Consider the following 27,961-nt stretch of genomic DNA (forward strand, 5'->3'; position numbering starts at 1 on the left):
AATTGAGACTGTAAGTTTTCTGTTTTCTGACTATTTCTTTTGATACTCCCATGTAGATAATGAACACTTCCTTAAGAAATCACAAATGACTGTTCAATTTAAAAAAATCCTCCACGCATTTGCTTCTTTTAGAAAAGTAGCCTAATTTTGTAGAAGAATCATGAATGAGAAATAAAATTTCAAATGTAAGAAAAATGTACAGTCTTCCTAGTACACTTTTTATTCTGGATTTTACATTTAAATGTAGTCCAGTTTTTAAACAGCATTATGAAAGAAGTTGATGTCAGAGTATCCAATCTAGACCACTACTACCAAGAATTCGAATCCATACACTATAAATTTTACAAATGCAAGGAAAATACAGGCTATGAATTTTCTATGAGGCAATGATCCCACAGTGGTCTTAAATAATCATAGTAAACTAGGAAAACAAACAAACAAATAAGATCACAACACTGCAATCTTGTAAACCTATAAACTTTAATTATCATTCAGCCTGATTTCCTGCTGCTGATGAGGCTTAAGAATAACAGAAAACAACTTTCACATGTAGATCAAACAGGACTTTTCTTTCTAATTAAATTAAATTTACTATCAAGAGCTACAGAAAGGAAGATTAACAAATATATTTTAATCTCAAACTCTTCACACACTGTATATAGGCTTATTGTATGTAATATATCCTTTCCAGGGTAAAATAAAATCAGCAGTTACGCAGTAGTTCAAAGCATCTGAATAATTTAGGACTGCAAAAATGACTATTCAGGAGAAATTATAGGGAAAAATTTAGGTAAGGAATGTAATTTAGTAAGGACCTTGGTTAAGAGAAAGTGAAAGAGAAAAAGGGATAAATCGTAATTTCCTATCTTAGTGCTACACTCAAAACAAAAATCTCTATAAAGATTTTATTTCTCAGAGGAATTTCATGGGAAAAGGAATGAAAAAGCCTACATCATGTATGATCTATAGTGACACAAACAGTAATAAGGACCCACATATAGAATATTTTGACTGAATGACTAGATAAAAGGGGGACTGAAACTTTGAGAAAGATACAGCGAATGGATTCTGTGATTTTTGCAGACCTGTGTAACATAAGACAAATAAAAATACTCCACAAAAAACATAACTCACACAAAGAATCATGTCCCACCTCTATTTCTCGTCAGATTAACTGTGATAACTTTGTCCTATAAAACACTTTATCATCCCTTCCAAAGGAAAAAATGGTGAGAAGCTTTGATGATCAAACTCAATTAAAATATTGTTAGAGAATTCTCTTGCTCTTTTATCTATCTCCAAACTTGGAAGTTATACCAAAATGTAATAGTTAAAACATACATGCAAAATGACCCTGCAATTAAGGTAATTGCTGGTACCAAATGTTGTTTTTAAGTTCTGCAATGAAACAGTCTCCCAGACATTTAATAGTATGTCATTTGGTAAATGAAAGTTTCCACAAAGTAAGAGCAGTGAGAAGACCTAAAAATTATGCTATTGAAGAGTCTGGCTGAAAGAAACAAAAATACGGATCATTTTGGTCCAGCACTAATTTTATTTCAAGTTACTACAGAGCTGAATAAAACGCTGACACCACCACACAAAAATTTATTGAGTTGGCAATAGGCAAAGCATGATGTCAGCCGCCAATATCACCGTCCGCATTACCAAATAGCATGAACGCTTTAATTCTCGAACTTAATGTAGACTTTATGGGTAAAAGTAGAGTAAAAATAAAAATCTCAGGCATAAGGCATTATTAAACATAGATGAGTTTAGTTTGGCATAGTTTTGATGTAAATTATTCTAGGACTTTAACAAATTCAGTAAAGAACATGGAAAAAATGCAAGCTTAAACCTATTACAATTTTCTAAATGTGCTACATTCTTCCCCAAACAGACCCATAAAATTAAGTCTTAGTCAACTGGCAATAATATTCAAATAACTAACAACACACACACACACACACACACACACACAGAGCAGGCTGAGAGGAGACACAGAAACACACATAGATATACACACCCACACAAGGCCTTACCTTCATAGCATGAATTTCTTCAAGCAATCGCTGTGCCCGTCTCTGGTTTTTTAACAGTGCATCTTCAGTACCCCTGTAAAAAATACATGAAAATATATACCCAGGAAAAGCATGTATTTTAGACTCCAATCATAATGAAAAGGCTCTTCATTTCTTTTAGAAAAGCATAAATAAACAATATTTACATTGTGGAAATAACAAACATCATCATGCTGCACTGCCTTGAACATCCCCACTGCCCAACACAGACACCAATTCCATCAACAAACCCAAGTTTTTGGGACATGTGAGTGTTATCTAGCATTATATTAATGACTATTACTATTGAGAGACAGCTGGCCTTCTAATTCCTTAATGAGAAGGCCAAATAATACTTTTTAATCACCTGCTTAATGGCACCTTGCATTTAATGTAACATAACCTTCATAAGCTACAATTAAAGGTCAGATATAATTTTATTAAATAAAACTTTGTTCTTTGGAATTAAAGGAATACATAAAAAGAAATACCTGCTTACATCAGAGAGAAAGGTCATTTATGATAGAACAAGAAATTAATCAGGAACAAAATACATGTGAAGACTAAATATTCATGCTGAAAGTGTAAAAACTGTTAACGGGCTTACTCTAATACTAGTGATAAGGAAACTACAAAATATTATTAAAAAATAGATGGAACATAATGTTTTGATAAACACTTGCACAAGGTAATGAAGACTTCCAATTACTTAGCAATTCAAGGAATAAACTGATATAAAATCTTTTTAACTGATTCAAGGTATTATTAGATTAAACTACATCAACATCTTGAAATAACTTCCGATAACGTAAAACATAAATAACTCCGAAGGACTTTCATTCTGAAAAGACCAGAAGGAGAGCTCTGAAAAAACAGCAGAATTCATTGTGTACCTTAAGTCAATGTGGCCCAAACCATGCAAGGACATGCTGACACAGCACAGTGTAACCCACTCAGAGCCTCTCTCCATATAAAACCAAGTGTTGTATGAGTAAGATACTTAATTATTCCTCCTGGTCCCACCCTCAATATGTAAATACTGAATAAAAACAACTTTTGACATTTTATTAGTCATAGGACCATGACTACAAGTGACTAACTTTTTTGACTTCAGTCTGCCAACACTCCTGACAAGTTTTCGGATAACCAGCACTCGGATTCTCTTCACTTCTTTTCTCATCTTCACAACCTTTGAGGAATAAAACCAAAATTAGAAAGGTTCTCTCTTAATTCGAGAAGAAACATACTTTATTTTGAGTCTTAACAGTACAGATTAAGTCTAGTCACTTTAACCAAATTTTCAACCATATTCACAGTCTGATGAAATCAAACTTCTTCCATAAACAGTGAAGGAGTAAATCAACATTCTAAAAATGTGTCTGAGGACTAAAGAGAACCAAGCTATGATTTTTTAAAAAGTCACAGCATTCTCGGTGATTAGTATTTTGATAGTGCACTTATATTTTGTGCTTGGAACATAATAAACGGTGAGTTCCCGAGATCAGAGAGCATCACATTCATCTTTTCGCCCCTGTGATTTAAAACAGAGCTTTACCCATAACGGCAAGAATTTAATTTACTGAATCAGTGTTTATATGACCAAAAGCAAATGTATGAAAGTGATAATATTTTACTTATTTATACAGCAACCCTTGCATTTGTTTCTGGTAAAAAATTTCAAGCGTAACTTTAAAAGAAATGTGAAAAACACAAGGGTGCATGCGTATGCACACAGACAGATGCTTTAAATCATCCCATTAGACAACAGTGCTGAACTCTAAGAACAAAAAAATGGAAAGACTGGCCAAGAAATGGAAATATTCTAATGATGAAGAACTACATGTTATAACAGTACTTAGCACAACAGGATGCTATCATTTTGAGTTTATATTTTGCCTGTCATTATTAGCAGTCATCTATCTTATCCATTCTCCTATAATATCCTTCTTCGCCTTCTCCACTTTAAGAACTATATAAAATTCAGGTAAGATATAATCTTTCCCTGGAAGTCTTCCAATGACTTCTTCAGATGGAGATAACCCCTCCAACCTTCACGTTCCCACTATACTTTGTACGTAGCATCCATCTCACCATACTGTCCCTAAATGCTCATGTGACCATCTTTTTCTATAGTCTGGGCACTCCTAGAGGACAGGGACCTTGTGGTACCTATTTTTTTCCAAGTGTTGTGAGAGTGCCTGGCACATACAATCCCTCAAATTCTCCTTGCCAAAATAGCAACACCGACATCATCCTGTTTCTTCCAGTCTCTTGCATTTGGCTATAACACCGTTTCTTACCCTCAGTATATTTCATCCCCTTATTCAGTGAAGATACTGGCAATCAGCTTACACTTTATCTCTGTCCTAACTTTTCCCACCATTCTGGGTGATGTAGATGTCTATGTAATATAACTATCCATTATTATATCCTCACTTGATGACTTCTTTTCCTCATGACTTAAATCTATTCAGTCTCAGGACCCATGTCCAAGGTCACACTGTAGGCCCTGTTATCACTCATAAGGGCTCCATTTTCATAACCATTAATTTAAATACTCTACACTGAGATCACAATGCCTATTTCCTTGTTCAACTCCACCCACCACCACGGCCTTTGACTTCACTGGGACCAACAGCTCACTGACCCTTCTACTTTCTCTTAAATGATTAGTCCTATTCTTTTAAATTTTCCTCCTTTTATTCAGTTTATGTACATGATCAACATTTGTCAATACCTAAACTCTCTTATCCTTCCTGTTAGCATCCCTCTAGTTAATCCTGGATGAAAACATCATCCTGAGTTGTTTTTTTTCCCCCCAAAGATTCATTTATTTATTTGAGAGAGAGAAAGGGCACACGCAAAGATGGGCAGAAGGAAAGGGAGAGAGAGGATCCTTAAGCAGACTCCAAGCTGAGCACAGAGCCAGACAAGGGGCTCGATCCCAGGATCCTGAGGTCATGACCTGAGCTGAAACCAAAAATCAGCCACCCAACCAACTAAGCCACCCAGGCAACCCTCATCCTGAGTTCTTTACCACAGAAATACTTGAGACATTCTATCTACATTAAATGCATTGTAACTAACATGAAATGGGCTCCTACACTCTTGGCAAACCTACTATGTTTTTTTGGTCAATTCCTTCTACAATGACTATTTTAAACCTTTGCCTGCTTTCTAAAAACATCTGACCTACCTCTTCCTCTCTTTTTTCCAATTTTATGGAGAAAATGAACATCAGAGGGGAACCATCACCTTCCAACACCACGAATGCAAATTTACTTGTATCACCTACTGTCCTATCTATTGACAAATTCTCCTACACAGTATCTGATACTCACCTTCGAGTTGTATTTTGGATCTCATCTTTTCTGCCTTCTTAGAACCCTTACCACAGACTACCCCTTTACTTCAGCATTGTCAATCTCTACATGGTTGTTTCTATTGATTCTTAATTGTGCTTGACTCATTTTTCCCTAGAGATAAACCAAAACATTCTCACTATGAAGATCACTAGGAGTACCCTCTCTCGTCAACTGTCTCAGAGCCAAGCTTTCAGAGTGGCTCGAACTCCCTAACTCTATTTTTGCACATAATCCCAGTTGGATTTTCATTCCCATTAGTCCTCTAAATGCTGTTACGAAAGACACCAATGATTTCTAAAAGTCCCTCAAATCGAACAGGAATTTTTCAGGCTTCACTTTACTTGCAATCTCAGCAGCATTTGACACCACTGACCACTTTCTCCTTCTAGGAACACTTATTCATTGCCTTCCATGACAGAATACTCTCCAGCGTTTCCTCTGTCCTCTCTCGTCACTTGACCTTGGTCTTCTTTCAAGACTCATCCACCTCTAACCAGTTGTAAGTTTAAGGGGCAGTCCTAAGCCAACTGTTCTTTTCACAATACACTTTTTAGACCTAAGTGATCTTACCTGTGTATATTGTAATTTCCCACCTAAACAAGATGACTCAATAATTTTGGCCTTCAGCTAAGAATTTTTAGCTCCAGACCTAGATGTGCAACTGTCTACTTGACATTTCCTTTTAAGAATGCTTAAAATCATCTACAATGCACGCTTGAACCCATGTTCTTCACCCCCAAATGTGTTCCTTTTTTGTTGTTTTAAATTTCAGGGAAAAGAACAATCCTTTTGTTCGATTATAAACCTAGGGCTCATTTTAAGTAGTTCTCTTTTCTAAATCCCTCACAATGAATCTGTTACCAAGTCGTGTTAATTTTATCTCCTAATTATATCCCAAATTGTACCACTCTTCCCCCTACCTTGACCTCCTAGCTCTCCTGGGTGAGTTACTGATAATTGGTTTGTCTACAACCACTCTTACCCCTCTCCAACCAGCTGGTTATCCACAACTGAGTCAGAATATTTTTTTAAAAGATTTTATTTATTTATTTGACAGAGAGAGACACACACACACACACACAGACAGTGCGAACGTGCCACAGAGGGAAAGGGAGAAGCAGACTCCCCACTGAGCAGGGAGCCCAATGTGGGACTCAATCCCAGTACCCCGGGATCATTACCTTAGCCAAAAGCAGACGCTTAACCGACTGAATCACCCAGGTGCCCCAGAATACATTTTTAACACACAGATCTGATGACAGAGCTTAATTCTCTTTGGCGGTTTCCAGTTTGTCTTAGGATGGCTACATGGGCCTTCTTTTAGTCCTTTGTCTTTACCATGCTCCCACCTACTACCAGGTCTTTGCACTTGCTGTTTCCTCTGGTAGGAATGCTCTTTCTTACTCTTCTTTCATCTCATCCTTCTGATTTTGGCTCAACTGTCATATCTCAGTGAAATCTTTTCTGTCCTTTCACAGAGGGTTAAAATTCCCCTTTATAAGTACTGAGGATTGCATCTAGAACTTATCATAACTATTAATTTAAGTTCAATATTTTACTTGTAATCTGATTACAATCTGATGTGTCTTCTTCCCAGTAGGTCATAAATTCCATGAGGGTCAAGTGTCTGGTTTTACTCAACATCACATCTTAACACCTAACACACTGATGGTATAGTGTGAGTTTTCAATTAACACCTGGTAAATAAATGACCAGAAAGGTTGTAATACTCACTTGTTCATTCATGGTTTCAAATGCCTAATACATTAACAAAGTGCAGCATAATCAGCTTTCTTTCCCACTAGATATACTAAACCCCTTTGGAATTTGTTTTGAAGTTAGGTTTAGAAAAAAAAATTCATACTTGCATAATAAAAAGCCACTTACACCAGATTTTAAGTGAAAAAAAAAGTTACATTTCTTTTCCTTTTTTAAATTAAATTTATTTGACACAGTAGAGAAAGCACAAGCAGAGGGAGCAGCACAGGGAAAGCAAGAAGCAGGATCTCCACTGAGCAGGGAGCCGGATATGGGGCTCCATTCCAGGACCCTGAGAATCATGATCTGAGCCGAAGGCAAACGCTTAACTGACTGAGCCACCTAGGCGCCCCAAAATTGTTACATTTCATATGCAGCAAAATGGGGGTTTATGACACATTTTTGAAGGTCATTTATAAGACAAATTAATAGTGAGTGATAAATTATGCATTAAAATACATTAACAATTATTTCTAATTGCTGTATCCTGCAGGTGCATAAGATGATTATATGCTATTCTCTAACTACTGTTAACCAAACTTAACTAATAAACTGCAGGGAGCAGAGTTGGCCCTCAGTTACATTCCAATCATGGGAAAGCTAAACTCCAATTTTAAAATTCCAATTTAAGAAGTACTATGTTTGTCGTTACTGCATTAAGGAATTCTAAAAGAAAAGGGAATGCTTTATGTATGTAGTTTCATGCCAAAACCAAAAAATCCTTTTCTAGCTTATTGACATTTCCAGTATTTGTGTGCAGGCAGTAGGAAAATTTGTTTAATATATTAGAAAAATAAGTACATTCATTTTATGTAACAATGGAAATATTATTTTATTTTTCTCACAATTGCCTACCCCAAGCACTTAGCTTTCTTCAAGCATTCAACTCTATTTTTGCAAAACTGACAAACAGGTACCAAGAACCTTTCAGTTAGAATTCAAAATTCATTTGCACTTAGGAATTAGGAAGTTGGTTGACAGAAAACCCACAAGTCAACAAATTGGCCTAAAACATTCAACACTGTCAGAAGGCCAATGCACTACTTAAGGGCAATGTGCTTTGGCTTTCCAACCAAAAGCAAATAGAACTACCATTGTTAGAAATGTGAAAAGAGCAGGATACTGTCTGGGAGGGAAGGATGAAAGGAAAGAGAAAGAGAGCAAGGAGAAATAGAGGCATAATAATGGAATGAAATGTGCTGACAAAAGAAGAAACAAAATGAAAGAAAGTGAAAGGGAAGAGCTTGAAGAAAGAAACTGAAGGACGAATCTGTAGGTCACCATCAGTAAGACTGCCAAACCCAAGCTGAGGGTCTCCAAGCAGCAAAAGAATGTATTTAATTTATAAGAACAGAAGAAAAAGACACACACACACACAGACACACAAAGACACAGAGACACACAATACAGGTGCTGAAAGTGAGGGGTCAAGGAGAACCTATGAATGCAGATGCCCTCTGTTGACCTGGTACAATTTCAACCCAGTAATGGAACCTGGATCACTTCTTGGGTAGACAGTACCCAAGCATAACTAAAAGAGGAGCATAACTAAATTAAGTGGAAAGCTAATACACCTGCTTGGGAAAAGACCATGGGGGCATACGGGGAAGAGTCAACATAAACACTGGACAGGGAGCCACAAAGGGCAAAAGCTGGCAGTGTCTAATTGAAGGAGATTCCAAAGAAGCGTTCCCCAGTTCAGAGAAGAGAAATCCAGTTTGTACTGGAGTAACTACATTATGCCAACAAATGTATCACAGCCCAACAATGAACTGTACCACTAAAACCCCTTTCTACGGTTCTACATTCCAAGTAGTCTACATAGTCAGTAGACAGTAAAAGAATGTTTTACAATATGAGCATTACTGTCTTACATTAGAAATATTTAATAAACTAGTTTCCTCATTTTTATAGTCTCTTATAAGCTATGGTTAATGTGAATTTGCTTTTGAAAAAAATGAGTTATAGTTTGGGATGACAAGGGTGGCAAGTTTCTGATTTATAAAGCTGGGAGCAAACTATGGTCCAAAGACAGAAGTAAATACTACTTTGAACCGACATTTATTTATTTGACAGAGAGAGAGATAGCCAGCGAGAGAGGGAACACAAGCAGGGGGGAGTGGGAGAGGAAGAAGCAGGCTCCCAGCAGAGGAGCCTGACGTGGGGCTCGATCCTGTAACACCAGAATCACGCCCTGAGCCGAAGGCAGACGCCTAACCGCTGTGCCACCCAGGCGCCCCCCCTTCCTAGTTCTGAATTTGCATTTCAGTGCTGCCTAAAGAAACATGACTGGAGCAAATTCAGCTCTCATTTTACAAATTCTTTATTCACTAGATGCTAGGGCGCTGTTGTTTCCAATTGTGCATCCTTTCTCTAGTTCTAACAGAAAGGGAGGGAAAAAAAGTGAACAGTTAGGAGATCTCCCTCCCTCTTGTGAACATAAAGTAACTCAAGTTGAGCTATCATACTTTCATCTGCCCAACACTATTCGCTCATTATTGCCTGTAAACAAGGTACTATGCTTGAGGTTAGGGAAGTTGCTGTAAGTCAGTTAAATATTCTCACTTCAAAAGTCCATGTAAAGTACTGGTCAAAATTAAAAAATGCTATAAATAATTATAAGGTGAAGTTCAAGTTATTTTTTTTTAAAGAAAAGTAAAGGTAAAATTAAAAATGTAAGATTTTACATACTCAAAAATAAACGTTATTTTAAGAACTTAGAATCAAGAAGTCATGTACAAATGTCAGCTTTTCTCCTTGGAAAATTTTTGAAAAAAATAAAAATATTAAGGGTAGAAGACACTGAAGGTTAGCATAATAGAATAGGTGCCTGTGTAGGCAGGCTTTTTATTTTCACAAAAGACATTTTGGGAAATTGAATACGCTATAAATTAGATGGCCACAGAACGATTCAGAAGAAAAAGCCGTAATTAAAAATCATGCACAGGTAACAAGTAACAATATTCCAAAGATAATAACAGAGATTTAGAGATGTTTGAGAATCTGATGAACCATGGACTCTTTCCCCCAAGAGGCACACACACAAACACCAATTCACACATAATTTCAGGTAGTTATAAGATCCCTGAATTCCTAAATCCCAGTTAAGGAGAGCTAATTTAGGTTCATAAGGATCATAAAAATGATGGCTCAATTTTCTCACTGAACACATCAGTACTAAGGATATGATGGTGAGCAAAAGCTTACACACAGGTGGAGGAAAGAAATCTCTCACATTCACCCACACATATACTCAGCAACTCTTCGAAGTGCTAAAAAGAAGTAAATGGCGTTACAGAAGTTTATAGAAGGGGTAAAATGAAAGTCAAACCCAGTTTCCCTGAAGAAAATAACAAGTAAAGTATAAGTATGAAATGGACTGAGAGGAAAAGGGGTTTTGAGTAGAAGGAAGAACTTGTGCAAAGGAGGTGTAAGAGTGCTATGCTATCTAGTGGAGGAAGGCCAGTGAAGCTGAAGTAGAGGGGAGCAGTGGTATACTATAAGGGGGAAAGGAGACTGGCCTTGTTTAGACTGGTCTTAACCAAAAGCAACAGGAAACCATCAAAAAGGCTGTAAGAAAGGGAGTCATGAGATTAGATTTCTCTTTTGAAGAAAGCACTCCAGCTGCACTACGGAGATCAAATCAGACGGAGAGAAGAGTCAGGACAGTAGTTGGAAGGCTAGCAGAATACTTATGGTGAGAGATGTAACTTGGACTAGGAAGGGATGACAATGAAAAAGTAATGGATACATTAAAGTAGTGAACGTGAACTTTTGCAGATATATTTCTTCCTTGGAGAAGCTGTTAATTCATTTCTTTTACCAATGTTCTATGAAGACAGTTTTTCTTAATCACTATTTTACAGTAATGATATTAGCCACTTATCTGTCATATTTGTTATATATTTTCTTCTAATTAGCTGTCTTTTTAAAATTTGGGGACATTCCAGTTTTTATGTAGACAAATCTGTATTTGTTTTCCCCTTCGTAGCTATTTTTCTCCCATTTGTTTTAAATTATAACACCTTCCATCATCTTCACTTCTGCTGTCCTTTCCCCCCACCTTCATATGAAATAGATGTACTTTCAAGTGGGATATATACACTTCCTAATTTGATGAGCTCATCCAGTCGCCCAGCAAACACTGTCACAGAGCATATATGTTGTAGGTGGTAGACAAATACATAAAAACAGAGGAAGAAGTAGACAAGGGTTTCAAGAGTAGAAAGTGGTTGCATGAAGCATGGACACCTAGCCCAGACTGAGGTGAATTAGTGAGGAATTCCTAAGGATCAAATTTTAACTGCTTTAAAGAAGCCTGGGATTTAGTTAAGTGGAAAAAGAAAACACCTTAAGCGAAGAGTGCTAAATGACTGTCATTAGTACTCTGACTGCAATTTCAAAACTGAAAGGAAGCTCACTAGTATTTCAAAGAATTCCCAAGGATATCACTCCAGTTAAACTATTTTATATGTCCTAGGCAAACTAATGAGAAAAAGCCCACCAAATGTTTTCTGGAAGTTAACATAGGTTTCGGAATATATGTTAAACATCTTCAGAATTTCCCCCTTCACTATATTCTGTATGCCACTATCAAGTGAAATTCGGACTTATTAACCTGGAAGTAAAGCAATACTATAATTTAGTTTCATTTTCTACTTAACCCAAGAAGTTCTCATCAATGGAGAATTATCTAGCCCTTCACCACCCAAGGCGGTCCTACTATCCTCTTTTAGTGCCTTACACCAGTCCCTCTGCCTGGAATGCCTTCTTCCCCCTCACTAAATCACTGACTGCAATTCCAGTATAAGATCCTTAAAGACAAAGTACAATCACCTCATTTTGCCTTCTTCGGCAACCTTTCTGCACTAGTTTTTCCGGGCATGATTCTGTACCATCGGTGGGTGTTGCCTACCCTTTCCTGAGTATAGGTTGCTTGAAAACAGAAAGTACATCTAGACACAACTGTACAACGTGAATAGTATGTCTTGCTCATGGCAAACACTTAAACAGCCACTGATTAAAGATAAGGAACTTCCTTTGCAGTAGCTATGAGGTCCTTATTGGACTATTGCTTTTCCAGCTTACTTTAAGTCTTCAGATGTCTTATGACTTCCTTAAATAGAACCAGAAACTGGAAAGGGGATAGCGGCAGAAATGGTAGCCTAGTGACACTGGCAATTTACGTTAGCAGTGATAAGGGCAAACCTGATTTCAGACTGAATTTAAGAAAGGAGAGAAGAGGAATTAGCGATGGCAAGTATAAACAACTCTTTTTAAAAATTTTGCGTAAATGGAAGGAGAGAAATGGGACAGTAGCTGGAGTAAGAAACGTGGTACTGGGCGTACATCCTTATAAACGATACGATCATCGCACTGAAGATCTCTTAGTAAAAGCTATAGCTCTTAGCCCCTCCTCTTCACTTCCGGCATCCAATAAAAGGCGGGTAACGCGTAGAGTTTACTAGCTGTGCGAACACTTCCATATTCCAATTAACTTAAATCTCGCAACAATCTTCCAAAGAAGGTACCATCGTGAGCTTCGTTCTACAGACGAGGACACTGAATATTAAGATTACACATCTTCCCAACATCCCACAGATAAAAATTCATGGGGCCTGAGGGCCAGAAACAGGTCTTTTGCTTCAGCCACCTAGGAACCGTGAGGCGAAGTTACTGTGGCCAGGCTCCGCGTTCCGGCAAACCTGCCTGGCCGCATTCAGAAGCTGCCCCAGCCGCACTCCCTACCCTCGCCCCCACGAGACCACAGGCCCGTCAGAAAGACCCAGAGAAGCCATTCTGGGGGTCCTGAAGGGAAGCCCCAGAGGTTCCCCAGGCCTCAGCACCTACCTCGTTATTGAGGTTTAGAGCCCCCGGCTGAGCCATGGTAAGTCTGAGAAGATCCGCTGCGGCCGGCACGTGAACTGTGGGAACAAAATCGCGGCTCCGTCGCCACGCCCCTCTACGGCAGCCTTTGCAGCCCAAAATTCACCCAACGTCCGTTCAAGCCGATGCTTGAGCAATAGGGAGATTGACTCTCTGAGAGGAAGAACGGAAGTGAGTGAGAACAACTTCCGGAGTGGAGTGCTACGCGCCGGAACTGCGCGTTCCTATGGAAACCAGGCACGGGCAGGTGGCCCAGAGGGCGCTCCGCAAGCCGCTGCCAAGTTTAGAAGTTTTCCAAGATGCTGATTTTATTATATTCGTTTGTAGACGTGGCCCGGCTTTGTAAGGACCATGTTTTTGTGTCCCAGTGGGGATGAAAGCCGTTTTATGAAAGGAAAGTTGAGTGACAAATTTTTGCTCTGAATATTTAGCGTTTGTGAAGATTCTTGTGCTTAAAACAAGCAGTCCTTATTAGGTACAGCTAAGCTCACGTTATAGCTGAAGCACGAGCATGTTTTTTTCTGCACACTGTAATAAGATTTAAATTTAGGTAATGAACGTTTAAATTTAAAGGAAACCCGAAAAGAAAAAGGTGAACGTTTAAAGCAAAACGTTTAAAGCATATTTGCAACTGCCTGTGGGAATGGCTATTTTGAAGTATTAGCCTGTAGACAGAGGAGACATTAGGGAGTAAATCTGAATTAGATAATCTTTTAATTAACAATTAACACCTGGTAGTACTGATTGTTAAAATGGATCAAAGTCTGGGGCAAAAGCTCTGCATGAATTATCTCCAAAATATTCACAGAAATGTAATGACATAGGAACTATTCTTATTTTACAGATGTGGAAACTGACTTCCGAGGAGCCGGGTGTCTCGACCGTAGTTGCCCAGCTGGGGCCAACCACTGCCACAGGACTGTGGGGCTGGTTACACAAATCTGCAGAGCAAAGTGGAACTGCAAGACCCCTCATTCAAAAAGTACGGGAAAAGAATTTTTTTTCTTTTCTTCCAGGGTGTCTCTTGACCGGTCCTCTGTTTTTATTTGGTATTTAATGTGATGTTCTCAGGAAACAGGGAAATGGGTGGATCTAGTCCAGACCCTCACAGGTGCTTGGGACCTGCATCCCAGGACTTTGTTAGGGTGGATGCATGTTTTGGAACAAGATGGCAGCAGTTGCTAGGCAGAGACAAGAAAGTAGGAAGAAGGAGAACCCAAGTGGAGGATGTGGGAGGCAGGACAAAAGATGACCCGAGACTGAACCCTTGAGATATGTTTCATTGTCTCCCTGGACTTCACGTACAAAACTCAGAGTCACGGGTAAAATGAAGAATTTCAGCACTGATGAAAGAATATTTAAGCTAGGCCTAATTATGAGCCTCTATCAGCATTGCCCAGAGCCCATTTTTCTAAGTCGTGATTCTGTACTCAAATTACTTTAACTCAGACTTGAATTTGGGTTGGTATTCTTTTAGTTTAATGTGTGATTTGGGCACAAATGCATTAATAGTTAATTTCCTGTTTGAATAATGTTGCACAAAGGTAGTTTTGCCACTAACAAGCCGTACACTGAATTGTAATTGTCTTCTTACTCATTTACTTCTCCTTGAAGCTGAGCTCCTGGACTGTAGTGGCTTCTTCAACTCAGGTAGGTAGTAGCACCCCATACATGAATACATAGGAAAGGGCATGTTAAAGTTAAGCATAGAGCTTTATGGAAAACCTGTCTTCTCACTGGGGAGAGAGGTGGTGTTATGATTCTGTGATATCTCAGCAAATGTGTCCTTAATATGAAGTTTGTGGCTCTTAAAAGCTCTGTGGTGTTTTCTCTGGACCACCCCATGTCCAACACCTCATTTCTCCAGCCAGCACAGTCTTCTCAGGTCAGTGCTTGTTTTCTATCTTTTCTTAGCCCAGGCTCTCTCCTTGGTCTTTCCCCCTGCCAGCTCTGCTTTCTCAATGGCTACGTTTTAAGACTAGTTAAGTTCGATCCATCCTTTTAAAGAATCCTTTCCATAGCTCCCAGCAGAAGTTAATTTTTCTCATCAGCAGATCATTTTTATATTATTTAGATTAGTTTAATTTTAGATTTTTTCTGCAAAGACTGTTCTATAATATAAGCTCTTGGCAAACTTAGATGCTCATTTGAAAAGTGAATAGTAATTTCCCATTGTCCCGGATGTATCACTTCCAAGTCAATTCATCTCCCCGTTTTCATGTCACAATCTCAAAAATTATCTTGATTCTTTGCAAAGATGATTTCTGCTAAGCAATTTTCATTCCCTCTAGTAATAACAGTGTTTTTGTATTAATCAGAAACTACAGGTTTCTCTCGAAAGCAACACATCAAACCATCTTAACCTTTTTTTCCTTAAGGGTTTACCCGTATCAGTTAAATGCTGTCAGATGTATGAAACAACAAATTTATTATCATTAAAAGCACCTAGTGTGAGACCTCTTTCCTCCTTATTAGAGTGTTCCATTAGTGAAAATAAAGATCCAACAGCATGTCGAATGGGAATCCAGTTTTCCAGTTTCAGGTTTCTCAAGAGTTTGTCAAATGCCACTATATTTGGCTACTCAGGCTGCCATAACAAAATACCACATACTGGGTGGCTCCAACAACAGAAATTATTTTCTTACAGTTCTGAAGGGTAGAAGTCCAAGATCAAGGTGCCATCAGGTTTGTTTCTGGTGAGGGTTCTCTTCCTGGTTTGCGGACGCAGCCTTCTTCTTGTGTCCTCAGATGGCCTTTACACTGTACACACCTGGAGAGAGACTTCTCTGGTCTTTCTCTCTCTCTCTGGTGTCTATTGATTTTCACTTAAAAATACTGATTCTGTTGGATTCAGGCTCTACCTTTATGACTTCGTTTCATCTTAATTACCTCCCTAAGACTTTATCTCCAAATACCATCACATTGGGGATTTTAGCTTCAATATATGGATGAGGAGGGTTAGGGAGAGGGAGGACACACAATTCAGGACACCTTCTTTGAGAAAAGAAAATTACCTCAAAAATAATCTTTTCTTTATCTAACATGCCCGATGACTGCCATTTCTATCGTTACATATTAGATATCAATTGAATTTAGGACATTATGCTAAGTGAAATAACCAGACACAGAAGGACAAATACTACATTAAACACTTACACGAATCTAAGGCAGTCAAATTCAGAGAAGGAAGGAGTAGAATGGTGGTTGCCAGGGGCTGGTGTGAGGGAAAAATGGGGCGGTATTAGTCAAAGGGTACCAAGTTTGAGTTATATGGATGAATAAGTCCTAGAGACCTCTTGCACAGCAGAGTGCTTATAGTTAACAATCTTTGTATACTTAAAAATTTGCTGAGAGGATAGATCTTATGTTGAGTATTTTTCAAAAAAAAAAAGGACAGCAATAATGAGGGCATGAAAAACATTTGGGAGATGATGGATATTCAAATGGTGTAGACTGTGGTTATGGTTTTACTTACCTCCAGAGTTATTAGGTTGAGCATATTAATTGTGTATAGCTTTTTAAATATTATTCTTACCTCAGTGAAGTGCTTTTAAAAGGAAAGTAATGAGCTGGTACTCACAAGGTGATTGTAGTGCTACACCTTTCTCGTACTTGATTGAGTGGGTTAAAGAGAAGTTTTGGGGAATCCTGTCATTTTTTAAGCATATGGTGTCATTTGTAATCTTTAGTACTTTAATAGTTTTTGGTGATTCACTCACAACAGATTGCGGCACAACTGTTTCAATACCTAGAACCACTGCCTTAAATTTTTGGTTTTCTGGCTCTGCACTTTCAGTTCTGTATCCCTGGATGGCAGTGTTGTTCTCCAAATTTCACATTACGGTTGAAATTTGGAATGTTAAAGAAAGCAATCTAAGTAAATGATTTATGATAGCATTTTTCAAATTAAAAAATGGTTGGATCTATCAGATTTTGTATTTCTTTAATGCCTAAGATTAACCCCTCAGTTTTTAATTTTTGATTTGGAGTGAATCACTAAACAGTAATCAATGCTTTAGGTGGACTACTAAAGGATTTATTTAAGATTCAATTGTATGTATATATGTATATATATATGTACGTATATGTGTATAGGTATATAACATACTGAAGATTGTGACTAGTTACTGTATAGAAGACAGGTAATTGGCAAGTCTCTAGGCTAATATGTTTACTAAATTAATCCTCTAACAAATTATTTTTTGCCTAAATTTCATTTGAATTTTTGTGGAGTGTTTTGGATAGATTTGTCATTATATCTCCAGGAAATCTAAAGAAAAATTTCTATTCTAGGAATTTTAGATATTAAAAATTTGAAAAAGCTAGTTAATGTTATATAGCTAAGTTTTCCAAAATCTGAAGGAATGGAACTGACACTTAGCAAGGTAGTATTTTGGCTAAGAGGTTTACCTCTGGAGTCAGACTATCTGGTAAATTTTAATTCCACTTCTTCATAACTATGCGCCCTTGGGCAAATTATGTAAGCTCTCTGTGACAAGTTTTATTTATAAAAATGGGAGATAATCAGCCTCATAGGATCGTTGTGATGATTAAACAAAAAACACAGTGTAGGTTCTTAATGAATATTTACCTCTCGATAATTTAAACTGCTGTTATTTTCTATTACCTCATTTGATCTTGACAGTAACTTTGTGAGAAAGGCATAGTACCTAAGAGGGAGTCATGTCTTAGGAATAACAAATATGCCTGAGGTCATAGAGGTAATAATAAGAGGGCAGTCTAAGTCTTGACATAAAATCACTGGTGGCAGTTTTATAACAACTCTATGATATGAAAGTATAAATTACATTAATAATTTATGACTACCATGCTATTTTTCCCCATTCACCTAATTATTTATTGATTATTCAGTAATGAATGAATGCACTTTATAAAGTATAAATCCCTTCATATATATGATTTGTTTCTTTTAATTATTTGACAGTTAACCCAAGATAAGCTCAAGATTATACAACAAAGCCTATAATAATTTAAGTCCAGAAAATGTTATTAAAGCCCAGTATATTCATTTTCAATATATGGCTTTGATTCACTTTAATCAACATTTTTGAGCATCTACTTTGCCAAGTGTTGTACTGGTTTTAGTAGGAGATAAATGATTAAGACATTGTCCTGTCCATGTTCAGTATGGACTTACAGAGTAATGACTTTAATAATTCTAACACCAAGGCCAAATGTATTAAGTGTCATAGAAAGAATATCATAGGGAAGAGAGAACAATTTGATGAGACGACCTCCTAGAGGAGATAGCTTTTGAGTTCTATTTTGAAAGAAGCGTGACACTTAAATAAGCAGTAGAGAATCAGGAGAAAATTCTCAGGAAAGGAAATTTGTCCTATAAAAGCAAAGTAATAAAGGACATTGTATTTCATAAAGTAATATAAAGGATTTTTCACATTCTTGAAGTTTTGAAAAACATCGTTAGACATAGAAGTTAAAAGCTTTTAAATTTCTTAAATATATTTCCCACTGACCCACCCCAAAAATGATAATTCTCTTAAGTTACTGTAATTTTTAAAAAGTGAAACAAGATATTTTTTATAATAATATTTTTTATTATATTATGTTAGTCACCATACAGTACATCCCTAGTTTTTGATGTAAAGTTCCATGATTCATTAATTGCGTATAACACCCAGTGCACCATGCAATACGTGCCCTCCTTACTACCCATCACCAGCCTATCCCGTTCTCCCCACCCCCTGCCCCGAAGCCCTTGGTTTGTTTCCCAGAGTCCATAGTCTCTTGGTTCATTCCCCTTCTGTTTACCCCCCCTTTCTTCTTCCCTTTCTTCTCCTACTGATCTTCCTACTTCTTATGTTCCATAAATGAGTGAAACCATATGATGATTGTCTTTCTCTGCTTATTTCGCTTAACATTATCTCCTCCAGTCCCGTCCATGTTGCAGCAAATGTTGAGAAGTCGTTCTGTTTGATGGCTGAGTAATATTCCATTGTATATATGGACCACATCTTCTTAATCCAATCATCTGTTGAAGGGCATCTTGGCTCCTTCCACGATTTAGCTATTGTGGACAATGCTGCTATGAACATTGGGGTGCATATGGCCCTTCTCTTCACTATGTCTGTATCTTTGGGGTAAATACCCACTAGTGCAATTGCTGTGGATTCATAGTAGTGCCTTTAATTTTCTTAACCTTTTGGTGACCCCACACTGTTTTCTCAGGGTTGTACAACTTGCATTCCCACCAACAATGTAGGAGGGATCCCCTTTCTCCACATCCTCTCCAACGAAGTGTTTCCCTGCCTTGTCCATTTTGCATTCTAACCGGCGTAAGGTGATCTCAGGTGGTTTTGATTTGAATTCGATGGCTAATGATTTTTAACCTTTTTCATGTGTCTGTTAGCCATTGATGCTTCATTGGAAAAGTGTCTGTTCATATCTTTCGCCCATTTATGATTTTGTTTTTGTTTCGTGTATTGAGTTTGAGAAGTTCTTTGAGATCTTGGATACCAGTCTTTATGTCAGTGTCATTTGCAAATATCTTCTCCCATTCCTGAAGGCTACCTCTTAGTTTTTTTTTACTGTTTCCTTGACTGTGCTTTATTCTTGATGAAGTCCCACAGGTTCTTTTCTTTTGTTTCTCTTGCCTTTGGAGATGTGTCATGAAAAAAGTTGCTGTGGCCGATGCAAAGAGGCGCAGTTTCACCTAGGATTTTTGATTTTAGATTCCTGTCTCACATCGAGGTCTTTCATCCATTTGAGTTTATTTTTGAGTATGGTGTGAGATAGTGGTCAATTTATCTTCTTTATGCAGCTGTCCAATTTTCTCCAGCACCATTTATTGAAGAGACTGTCTTTTCCGCTGGATGTTTTTCCTCTGTTTGTCAAAGATTAGTTGCCCAAAGAGCCGAGGGTCCATTCTGGGCACTCTATTCTTGTTCCATTGGTCTATGTATCTGTTTTTGTGCCAGTACATGCTGTCTTTGTGATCACAGCTTTGTAGGACAGCTTGAAATCGAATGTGATGCCCAGCTTTGTTTTTTCATTTTCAACACCTTCATCGCCTTTTCTGGTTCCACACAAATTTAAGGGCTGTTTGTTCCAGTTCTTTGAAAATGGCATTGGTATTTTGATCGGGATGGATTGAAAGTGTAGATTGCTCTGGAAGCATAGATATTTAACTATGTTAATTCTTCCGATCCATGAGATAATATTTTTCCATCTTTGTGTTCTTCTTCAATGTCTTTCAAGAGTGATTTGTGTTTTTAGAATATAAACTCTTACGCTCTGGTTAAGTTAATTCTGAGATAACTGATGATTTTTGGGCTAGTGAAATGGAATTTGACCCTAATTTCTCTTTCTTCAGTCTCATTGTTCGTGAATAGAAATGTGATTTCTGACCGATTTTGTATCCGCTTACATTACTGTTCTCTACTAACTTCTAGTAGTTTGGGTGGAGTTCCTTTGGGTTTTCCATACAGATCATGTCATCTGTGAAGAGAGACAGTTTGACTTCTTCTTTGCCGATTTGGATACCTTTTATCTCTTTTGTGTCTGATTGCTGTGCAAGGATTTCTAGTACTATGTTGAATAATAATGGCGAGAGTGCATCCTTGTTTCTTCCTGATCTTAAGGGAAAGCCTCCAGCTTTTCTCCCCATTGAGAAATGATATTTGCTGTAGGCTTTTCATAGATGGTTTTTATGAAATTGAGGAATGTACCCTCTATCCCTACACTCTGAAGTGTGAAACAAGATATTTTAAGGTAAAAATCAAACATCGTGAATCTTTTTTTTTAAAAGATTTATATTTATTTATTTATTTAAGAAGAGGAAGCCAGCAAGAGAGGGAACACAAGGCAGGAGCGGGAGGGAAGAAAGCGGCCTCAGGTGGAGGAAGCTACGCATGTGGGCTTGATCCTGGAACGTCAGGATCACGCCTTGCGTCGAAGGCAGACACTTAACGACTGTGCCACCCAGGCGCCCCCAAACATTGTGAATCTTAATAGACTGGAAAAAGTGGGTCTCAGAATATCTGAGGATTTATGCATTTAAAGAATATTTTGCTGCAGTTATATTTAGACAATAAGATGGAAATTTGGGACAGAATAAAGTGAATGATGTAAAAGCAAGTTCAGAGAAAATATATTTAATATGATCATGACCATCAAGGAGCAAGGAATTTGTAGCAAATGTTTTGGGTCACTTGTCCATTGAGGCCACGTGAGAGAGTAAGGTGTATAGCCTGGGGAGTTACATTTAGCTGCTCATTTAGCTTCTTTTTGGAGGAATTCAGTGCTTTTTTACTGGTAAGGATTAGGGTTAGAGAAAGAAACTCTCATTTTCCCCAACTCATAGTTGAGATCTTGAAAATGCTATCTCTGCTTTTTCACTTTTCAGCTATTCGTCAATGCACTGCTCTTTGAATCCCTGTTAGCTCTCCACTGAAACTATGTTTGTCAAGGTCACCAGTGACCTCCCAGGTACTCAACTATACTTTAGAGTGTTCAGGGTGTGAGATATCACTCCTTTCTTTTGCCGGGATTGACTCACCTGAATGTGTTGGCTGAGCCAGAGACCCCCTTCCTCTTTTGTCTCCTCACATTTCTCATTGTCTAAGCTACAAGCCTTGCCTGATAGATTTACTCTGTATTGTTGCTTCGTATCAGACTATTTCATACCTGACCTTAGCTGTATAGACACTATTGATTCAACAGAAAATTATCCAGCCTAAATGCTGATAGTGCTAGGGTTGAGAACTGCTCTATGTTCATGTCTTTAACAACCGCCTTAGAGTACAGGAAGTACCAAGCAAGGGCCAGGTTATGGGAGAGGTCACCTCTGGGTGTAAGAAATGAAGGAGGGGGCAGGAATTTTTCTGTAGAGAATTTAAAATCAGTTACAATCCTGACTAAAAGTCAACCTGCTTCCATTATCACCACGCATTAGAAATTCTAAAAGAAAACTGGTGATAAAATTCTCCTCACCACACGAATATTTTGTCAGCTTAAGTTCCAAATAATTACCTCAGTTTTACTACTGAGTAGATGTAAGCTCCAAAATTAGCATTATTAACTTTAGTAAACATTGTATTTTATACAAAAATAAGTTGGAGAACTGCTAGTTATATAATTGGCCTGTTATACACATAGACTCAGAGACACCTGTAAGTTTGTGATTGTTTGGAATCAACTGAGCTCACTTTTTAACACAGTTGATTTGAAACTCTGTGAGAGTACATATTCCTGCATTTAATAGCTATTCAAAATAAATAATGATAGCTGTATGTGATTTTTGTAGTTATCTTTTTTCCTAGTGTGAAGTTTCAGATGAGGTTTATCAGATAAAAAATTTGCAGACAGCTAGAATCATCCTTGAACATTGTACAGTGAAACTCTAAGCTTTAAAATCATTTCTTGAAGGCAGGCACATAGGAAATGTGGAAAAAATAAGAAAATGGACATTCACATAGAAAAAAAAAATCAACTTTCGAAGAAGAATGCCAAAACAAATAGCCGATGACGCTGGTATTATGTTGCCACTAAAAAAACAAAAAACAAAAAATGAAATAGCTGTAGGCAAATGCCTCAATGGTTTTCACTAAGAATGGATGATTGTTCTAAAGCAGTGGATTAAATAATGCCCCTTTGATTATCATTCTCCATTTTCTCTGATTTTTTAAAATATTTATTATTTATTTGAGAAAGAGAGAGGAAAAAAGTGGGGATGGGGAAGAAGGAGGGGAGAGAGAGAGAGAAAGAATCCCAAGCCTACTCTGAACTGAGTGCAGAGCCTGAAGCTGGGCGTGATCCCAGACGACTGAAGTCACGACCTGAGCTGAAACCAAGTCAGTTGCTTAACTGACTCTGCCACCCAGGTGCCCCAATTTTCTCTGATTTTTGCGGAAGAAAAAAAATGTGTGGTCGTAACCAGTATTAGAGAAATTTATGATGAACTTTAATGTGAAAATATTCTAGTGGAAATATTTTTGGCTGAAACCACTGGCATACAACCTGGAGAAACAAAGACATGGATAGTATTATAATTTTTAAGAAATTATTATGAATGACAATTGCTGCCATATTTTCTAAGGTTTAAGATTTTTTTCAGTAGTCACATAGATGTTGCTTCATATGAAAGAAACATGATTAAAATTAATTAGAAGCATTTTTGACCTGTAGGGGAAGATAAATTGATAAACCTGGCTATATTACCTAGTAAATATGAATATATGAAGATCAATTTTTTATGATGTTTTGACAAATATGCAGAAGTTCAGGCTTGAAAATACAAATAATAATGTTATTATTGAATGCCCTGATAGACCAATGTCTAGTAATAAGTTTTCCCCTTTGTAATATATAAATATAATTAAAAAGTATTACGGTTTCAGTTGATGAATGAGTGTGATTCTGACACAAATATTGATTGGTATTCTAATTTACATTAATGAGTGGATGAAAGTGAACACCATGAAGACATTTGCTGAAACTTCATTTGTTCAGAAATGACAAGAGCACTTCTTTGCTGAATTGGATATGATTTTTGAATAACATTGTGCTATCCACAATAAATGGTTGTAGACACAGCAGACTTCTAATCTGCATTACTTTCTCCTTCATTGTCATAAAGTTAGAGTCAATCAATCAAACAATCAAGCCCTGAATTGTGGTATTTGCTGTTATTCATAGTGTTACTCCCACTGTAATCTATTTCAAGCTACCAAGGAGGTATCACTGAGCAGGGGGATCATAAGAGATGTGCAGTAGCACACTGTTTTATGAAATCTACCAGAAAGATCAAGCAATCGTAATCTCAAAGCATAGATGATAGTGTGGTGTGGTAAAAAAAATTAGGAAGGATATGTATTTTTTATTTTTGAGTATCTATTACCTTTGGAATATAATTTTCTTAATGATAACTTTATATTAATTAACTGTTAACAGTGGCTATGTTTCACAACAGATTATATTATTGAATTTTTTTTCTCCTTTTGGTGTGTTTTTACTTATTGAGGGAGCTCATCTACCTTTAGTGTTTCAACTTTCTTTTTTTTTTAATTCAATTAGCCAACACAAAGTACATCATTAGTTTCAGATGTAGTGTACAACAGTTCATCAGTTGTGTATAACACCCGGTGCTCATTACATTTTGGGCCCTCTTTAATGCCCATCACCCAGTTACCCTATTCCCCACCCATGTCCCCTTCAGCAACTCTGTTTCCCATAGTTAAGAGTCTCTCCTGGTTTGTCTCCCTCTCTGATGTCTTCCCATCCAGTTTTCCATCCCTTCCCTTATGTTTTTCTGCACTGTTTCTTATGTTCCACATATGAGTGAAACCATATGATAATTGTCTTTCTCCAATTGACTTATTTCACTTAGCATAATACCCTCCAGTTCCATCCATATGGATATAAATGGCAAGTATTCATCCTTTCTGATGGCTGAGTAATATTCCGTTGTATATATCAACCACATCTTCTTTATTCATTCATTAGTTGAAGGACATTTCAGCTCCTTCCACAGTTTGGCTGTTGTGGACATTGGTGCCATGAACATTGGGGTGCAGGTGCCCCTGTGTTTCACTACATTTGTATCTTTGGGGTAAATACCTAGTACTGCAATTGCTGGGTTTATAGGGTAGCTCTATTTTTAATGTCTTGAGGAACCTACCATACTGTTTTCCAGAGTGGCTGTACCAGCTTGCATTTCCACCAACTCTTTCTCCACATCCTCACCAACGTATGTTGTTTCCTATCTTGTTAATTTTAGCCATTTTGACTGGTGTGAGTTGGTATCTTATTGTGGTTTTGATTTGTATTTCCCTAATGCCAAGTGATTTTGAGCATTTTTTCATGTCGGCCATTTGGATGTCTTCTTTGGAGAAACGTCTGTTTGTGTGTTCTGGCCATTTCTTGACTTGATTATTTGTTTTTTGGGTGTTGAGTTTGATAAGTTCTTTATAGATCCTGGATAACAGCTCTTTATCTGTAATGTCATTTGCAAATATCTTCTACCATACCGTAGGTTGGCTTTTAGTTTTGTTGTTAGTTTCCTTTGCTTTGCAGAAGCTTTTTATCTTGATGAAGTCCCAATAGTTCATTTTTGCTTTTTCAACTTTCTTTTGAAACATTTCCCGAATTATATTCTGTGTCAAACTTCACAATGATTGGTCTGTCTAGAAAAATGTTTCTATAATGAAACACATTTAGAATTTTTGTATGATTTATAATGTAAAATAACATTTATAATATAAAGTAAATCCTATGATAATTCTAAAGTAAAGGACCCTCACAATCATGTTTAAACTAGTTTTCTCCCACCTCATTGGAGCACAAGTCATCATGTTACATTTATTAAATTGGAAACTGTATATACTAGTTTGGGAAATATTGGCATAAAAGTTGGTAACTCCCCAATATACATATATATATTGACTCCTTCATTTTATCTGAACTCCAAAACTGAATTTCCTACTGCATCTTATACACCTAGAGTTTCTTTAACTTTGTGTTTTCAGTATTAGGCCCATCACTATGTCAATGATCTCAAGTCAAAGGTCACTGAAGTACATTTAACAGTTTAAAAAGTTGGGAATATTACTGGTTGCAGTGAGGGAGAAAGTACAACATAGTGCAATGCAGGATGTCTCCCTAAAAGGATGTTAGAAGTAACTTATTGCACTTGGGTTTAGTTTTAGTAATTTTGGGGAGGATCTAAGGAAGCAAGGGCAAAGCTATAAGTTGGGTACTTTCAGAAAGCAGGGAAAATCTATGATTGGGTAGCTCAGTAAATATGAACTATGTAGAGGGAGGCCAATTAGAGTAAGGATAAACTGTTATTGGTAAATAAGTAGTAGCTGAGGTAGGGAACTATTTAATATTTTGAGGGTTTCACAGTGATTATCTTTTTGTCTTAGTCATGGTCTCAGGGTTGCCTTGTTTGATGCTGATGTTTGGTGAGATCATTAGTGCCCAAGAGCAGATCATAGTTTAGCTGTGAGCATCGGATGGACTTGTAGTAACACTTAGGCCAACGTGCATGTTTCAGACCAGGTCTTCTACATCAGGAGCTGCTTTTTGCTTCCTCTGATCTTTTTACAATACCTCTCTTTGTTCTGCCTTGTTTACCAGCATAGCCTTAGTCATCCAAACTAGAAACATTTGGTTAACTATAATCTCTTAGCTCTCTTATCCCTGACACTTTAGTGGGTTGTTAGTTACCAGTATAAGTATCCATGAAATGTCTTTCAAATTCATTCCTGCCCCTCTTGTCTCACTGTTAGATTGAGGCCCTCATTACCTCTTACCTGAACTCTTGCAATTGCCAGCAACCCTATCTTCCTGATTCTAGTTTTAGCTAAGCATGTCACCATCTCACTATTATCATAGTCTTCTTTCCAAAATGTAAACAGGATTATGTAGTTCCTCTACTTTACTATCTTTAATGGGTCACTTTATTTATGCATTTCGTTATGCAAAGTGTAAGCACCTAGCCTGCTATTTAAGATCCTTGACAATGTGGTGCAGCTTAACTTTACCATCTCTTTTTCGTACCAGTCCTCACAGTTGCCATATATGATCTGTGCCCCCAAATTTATTCAATAAACATTTGTTGAAAGTCTTTATTGTGTGCTTTCACCGGACTTGTTATTCTCCTTAAATAAGTTTTAAAATCATATGGCCGTTAGTGCGCTGGTTTAATATCTGTCTCCTCAGTGTCAGCAGGCACCAGGGGTAGTTTGGCTCCTTATTTTATTCTCCAGCATCTAGCAGAATATCCAGGCTATTAACATAGACTATTCTGTGATTTTCGTGCCCCAGGGTTATGTAGTAGTACAGGGTGCTATTGAATACCTGGCTACATTCACAATATTCTTCATAGAAAAAAAGTCAGACTTTCTTAATATCCAAGACTATTATTAATAGTAGAAGATGAACAAAAAGTTGGATTGGTGTGAGCATAAAGGCAGGTTGAGCTGTGGATTAAATGAATCCTCATAAAAATGCAGAATTGAGCAAGTACAAAATGAATCTAAGTTAAACTGGCTTTTTGACTCAGTGTTACATAGATCTGAAAATGAGAATTCTAAATTGATGTATTGAGACCTTTCCAAGATCGAGAAAGTTAAAATTTGGTGAATAACTAGATGCTGCCAAGACAATATTTAACTAGGTTTAAGATCCATATAAATAAATAAGAATGCTTCTATATCTAGTACAGTTGACCCTTGAATAACATGGGGTGGAGGTAGGGGCACCAACCCCCACCAATTCAAACTTCACGTGTAAAACCGACTCCCCAGAAACTTACCTACTAATAGCTTATTGACTGGAAGCCTTACTAATAACATAAACAGTCAATTAACACATATTTATATGCTATGTGTATTTTATACTGTATTCTTAGAATAAAGTAAACTATAGAAAAAATATTCAGAAAATTATAGTGAAGAGAAAGTACTTTTACAGTACTGGTACTATATTTATTGAAAAAAAAATCTGTGTGTAAGTAGACCCTTATAGTTCAAACCCTTGCTGTTCAAGGGTCAGTTGTCCTAGTATTAAAATTTATTAGCTGTGTGGCCCTGGGTAAGTCACTTCATTTCCCTGAACCTCAGGATCCTCACCTGTAAAACTAGGGTAGTGGATGGATGCTCTACATAGACTGTCTTAGTTCCATGAGATAAAAGTTACAACAGGTACCTTTGCAAACCAAATGCCCTGGAAGTCCACTCATATTTCTTGCATGAAATGGTTGGTTTCTACTTACTCTTATTTTGTTCCAATTAATCTAAAAGAAATATCTGTCAAGGGTAATTTAAGGTGTTCCCTACTTTTCATTTCTGCTTCTTTTATTTAAAAGAACAAATCTAGTCCAGTGAAACATCAAAATAGGTCCTAGAGGGG

The 27,961-nt window shown here is 37.3% G+C and overlaps 1 protein-coding gene across 1 annotated transcript in view; it reads right to left on the reverse strand.

Annotated features, from left to right (window-relative positions):
* The window catches only part of SRFBP1 (serum response factor binding protein 1), a 60,603-nt gene extending 47,401 nt beyond the window's left edge, over positions 1-13,202 (reverse strand). Inside the window, exons 1-3 of the mRNA XM_008699010.2 lie at positions 13,034-13,202; positions 3,161-3,249; positions 2,043-2,115 (exon numbers count right to left, since the gene is read on the reverse strand). Of these exons, the coding sequence (XP_008697232.2) occupies positions 2,043-2,115; positions 3,161-3,249; positions 13,034-13,069 (198 nt within the window). The 5' untranslated portion in view covers positions 13,070-13,202. The remainder of the gene's footprint in view (positions 1-2,042; positions 2,116-3,160; positions 3,250-13,033) is intronic.
* Between the last annotated feature and the right edge of the window lie 14,759 nt (positions 13,203-27,961).

The sequence above is a fragment of the Ursus maritimus genome, unplaced genomic scaffold (assembly GCF_017311325.1).
Source record: "Ursus maritimus isolate PB19 unplaced genomic scaffold, ASM1731132v1 scaffold_5, whole genome shotgun sequence".
Classification (NCBI taxonomy): domain Eukaryota; kingdom Metazoa; phylum Chordata; class Mammalia; order Carnivora; family Ursidae; genus Ursus; species Ursus maritimus.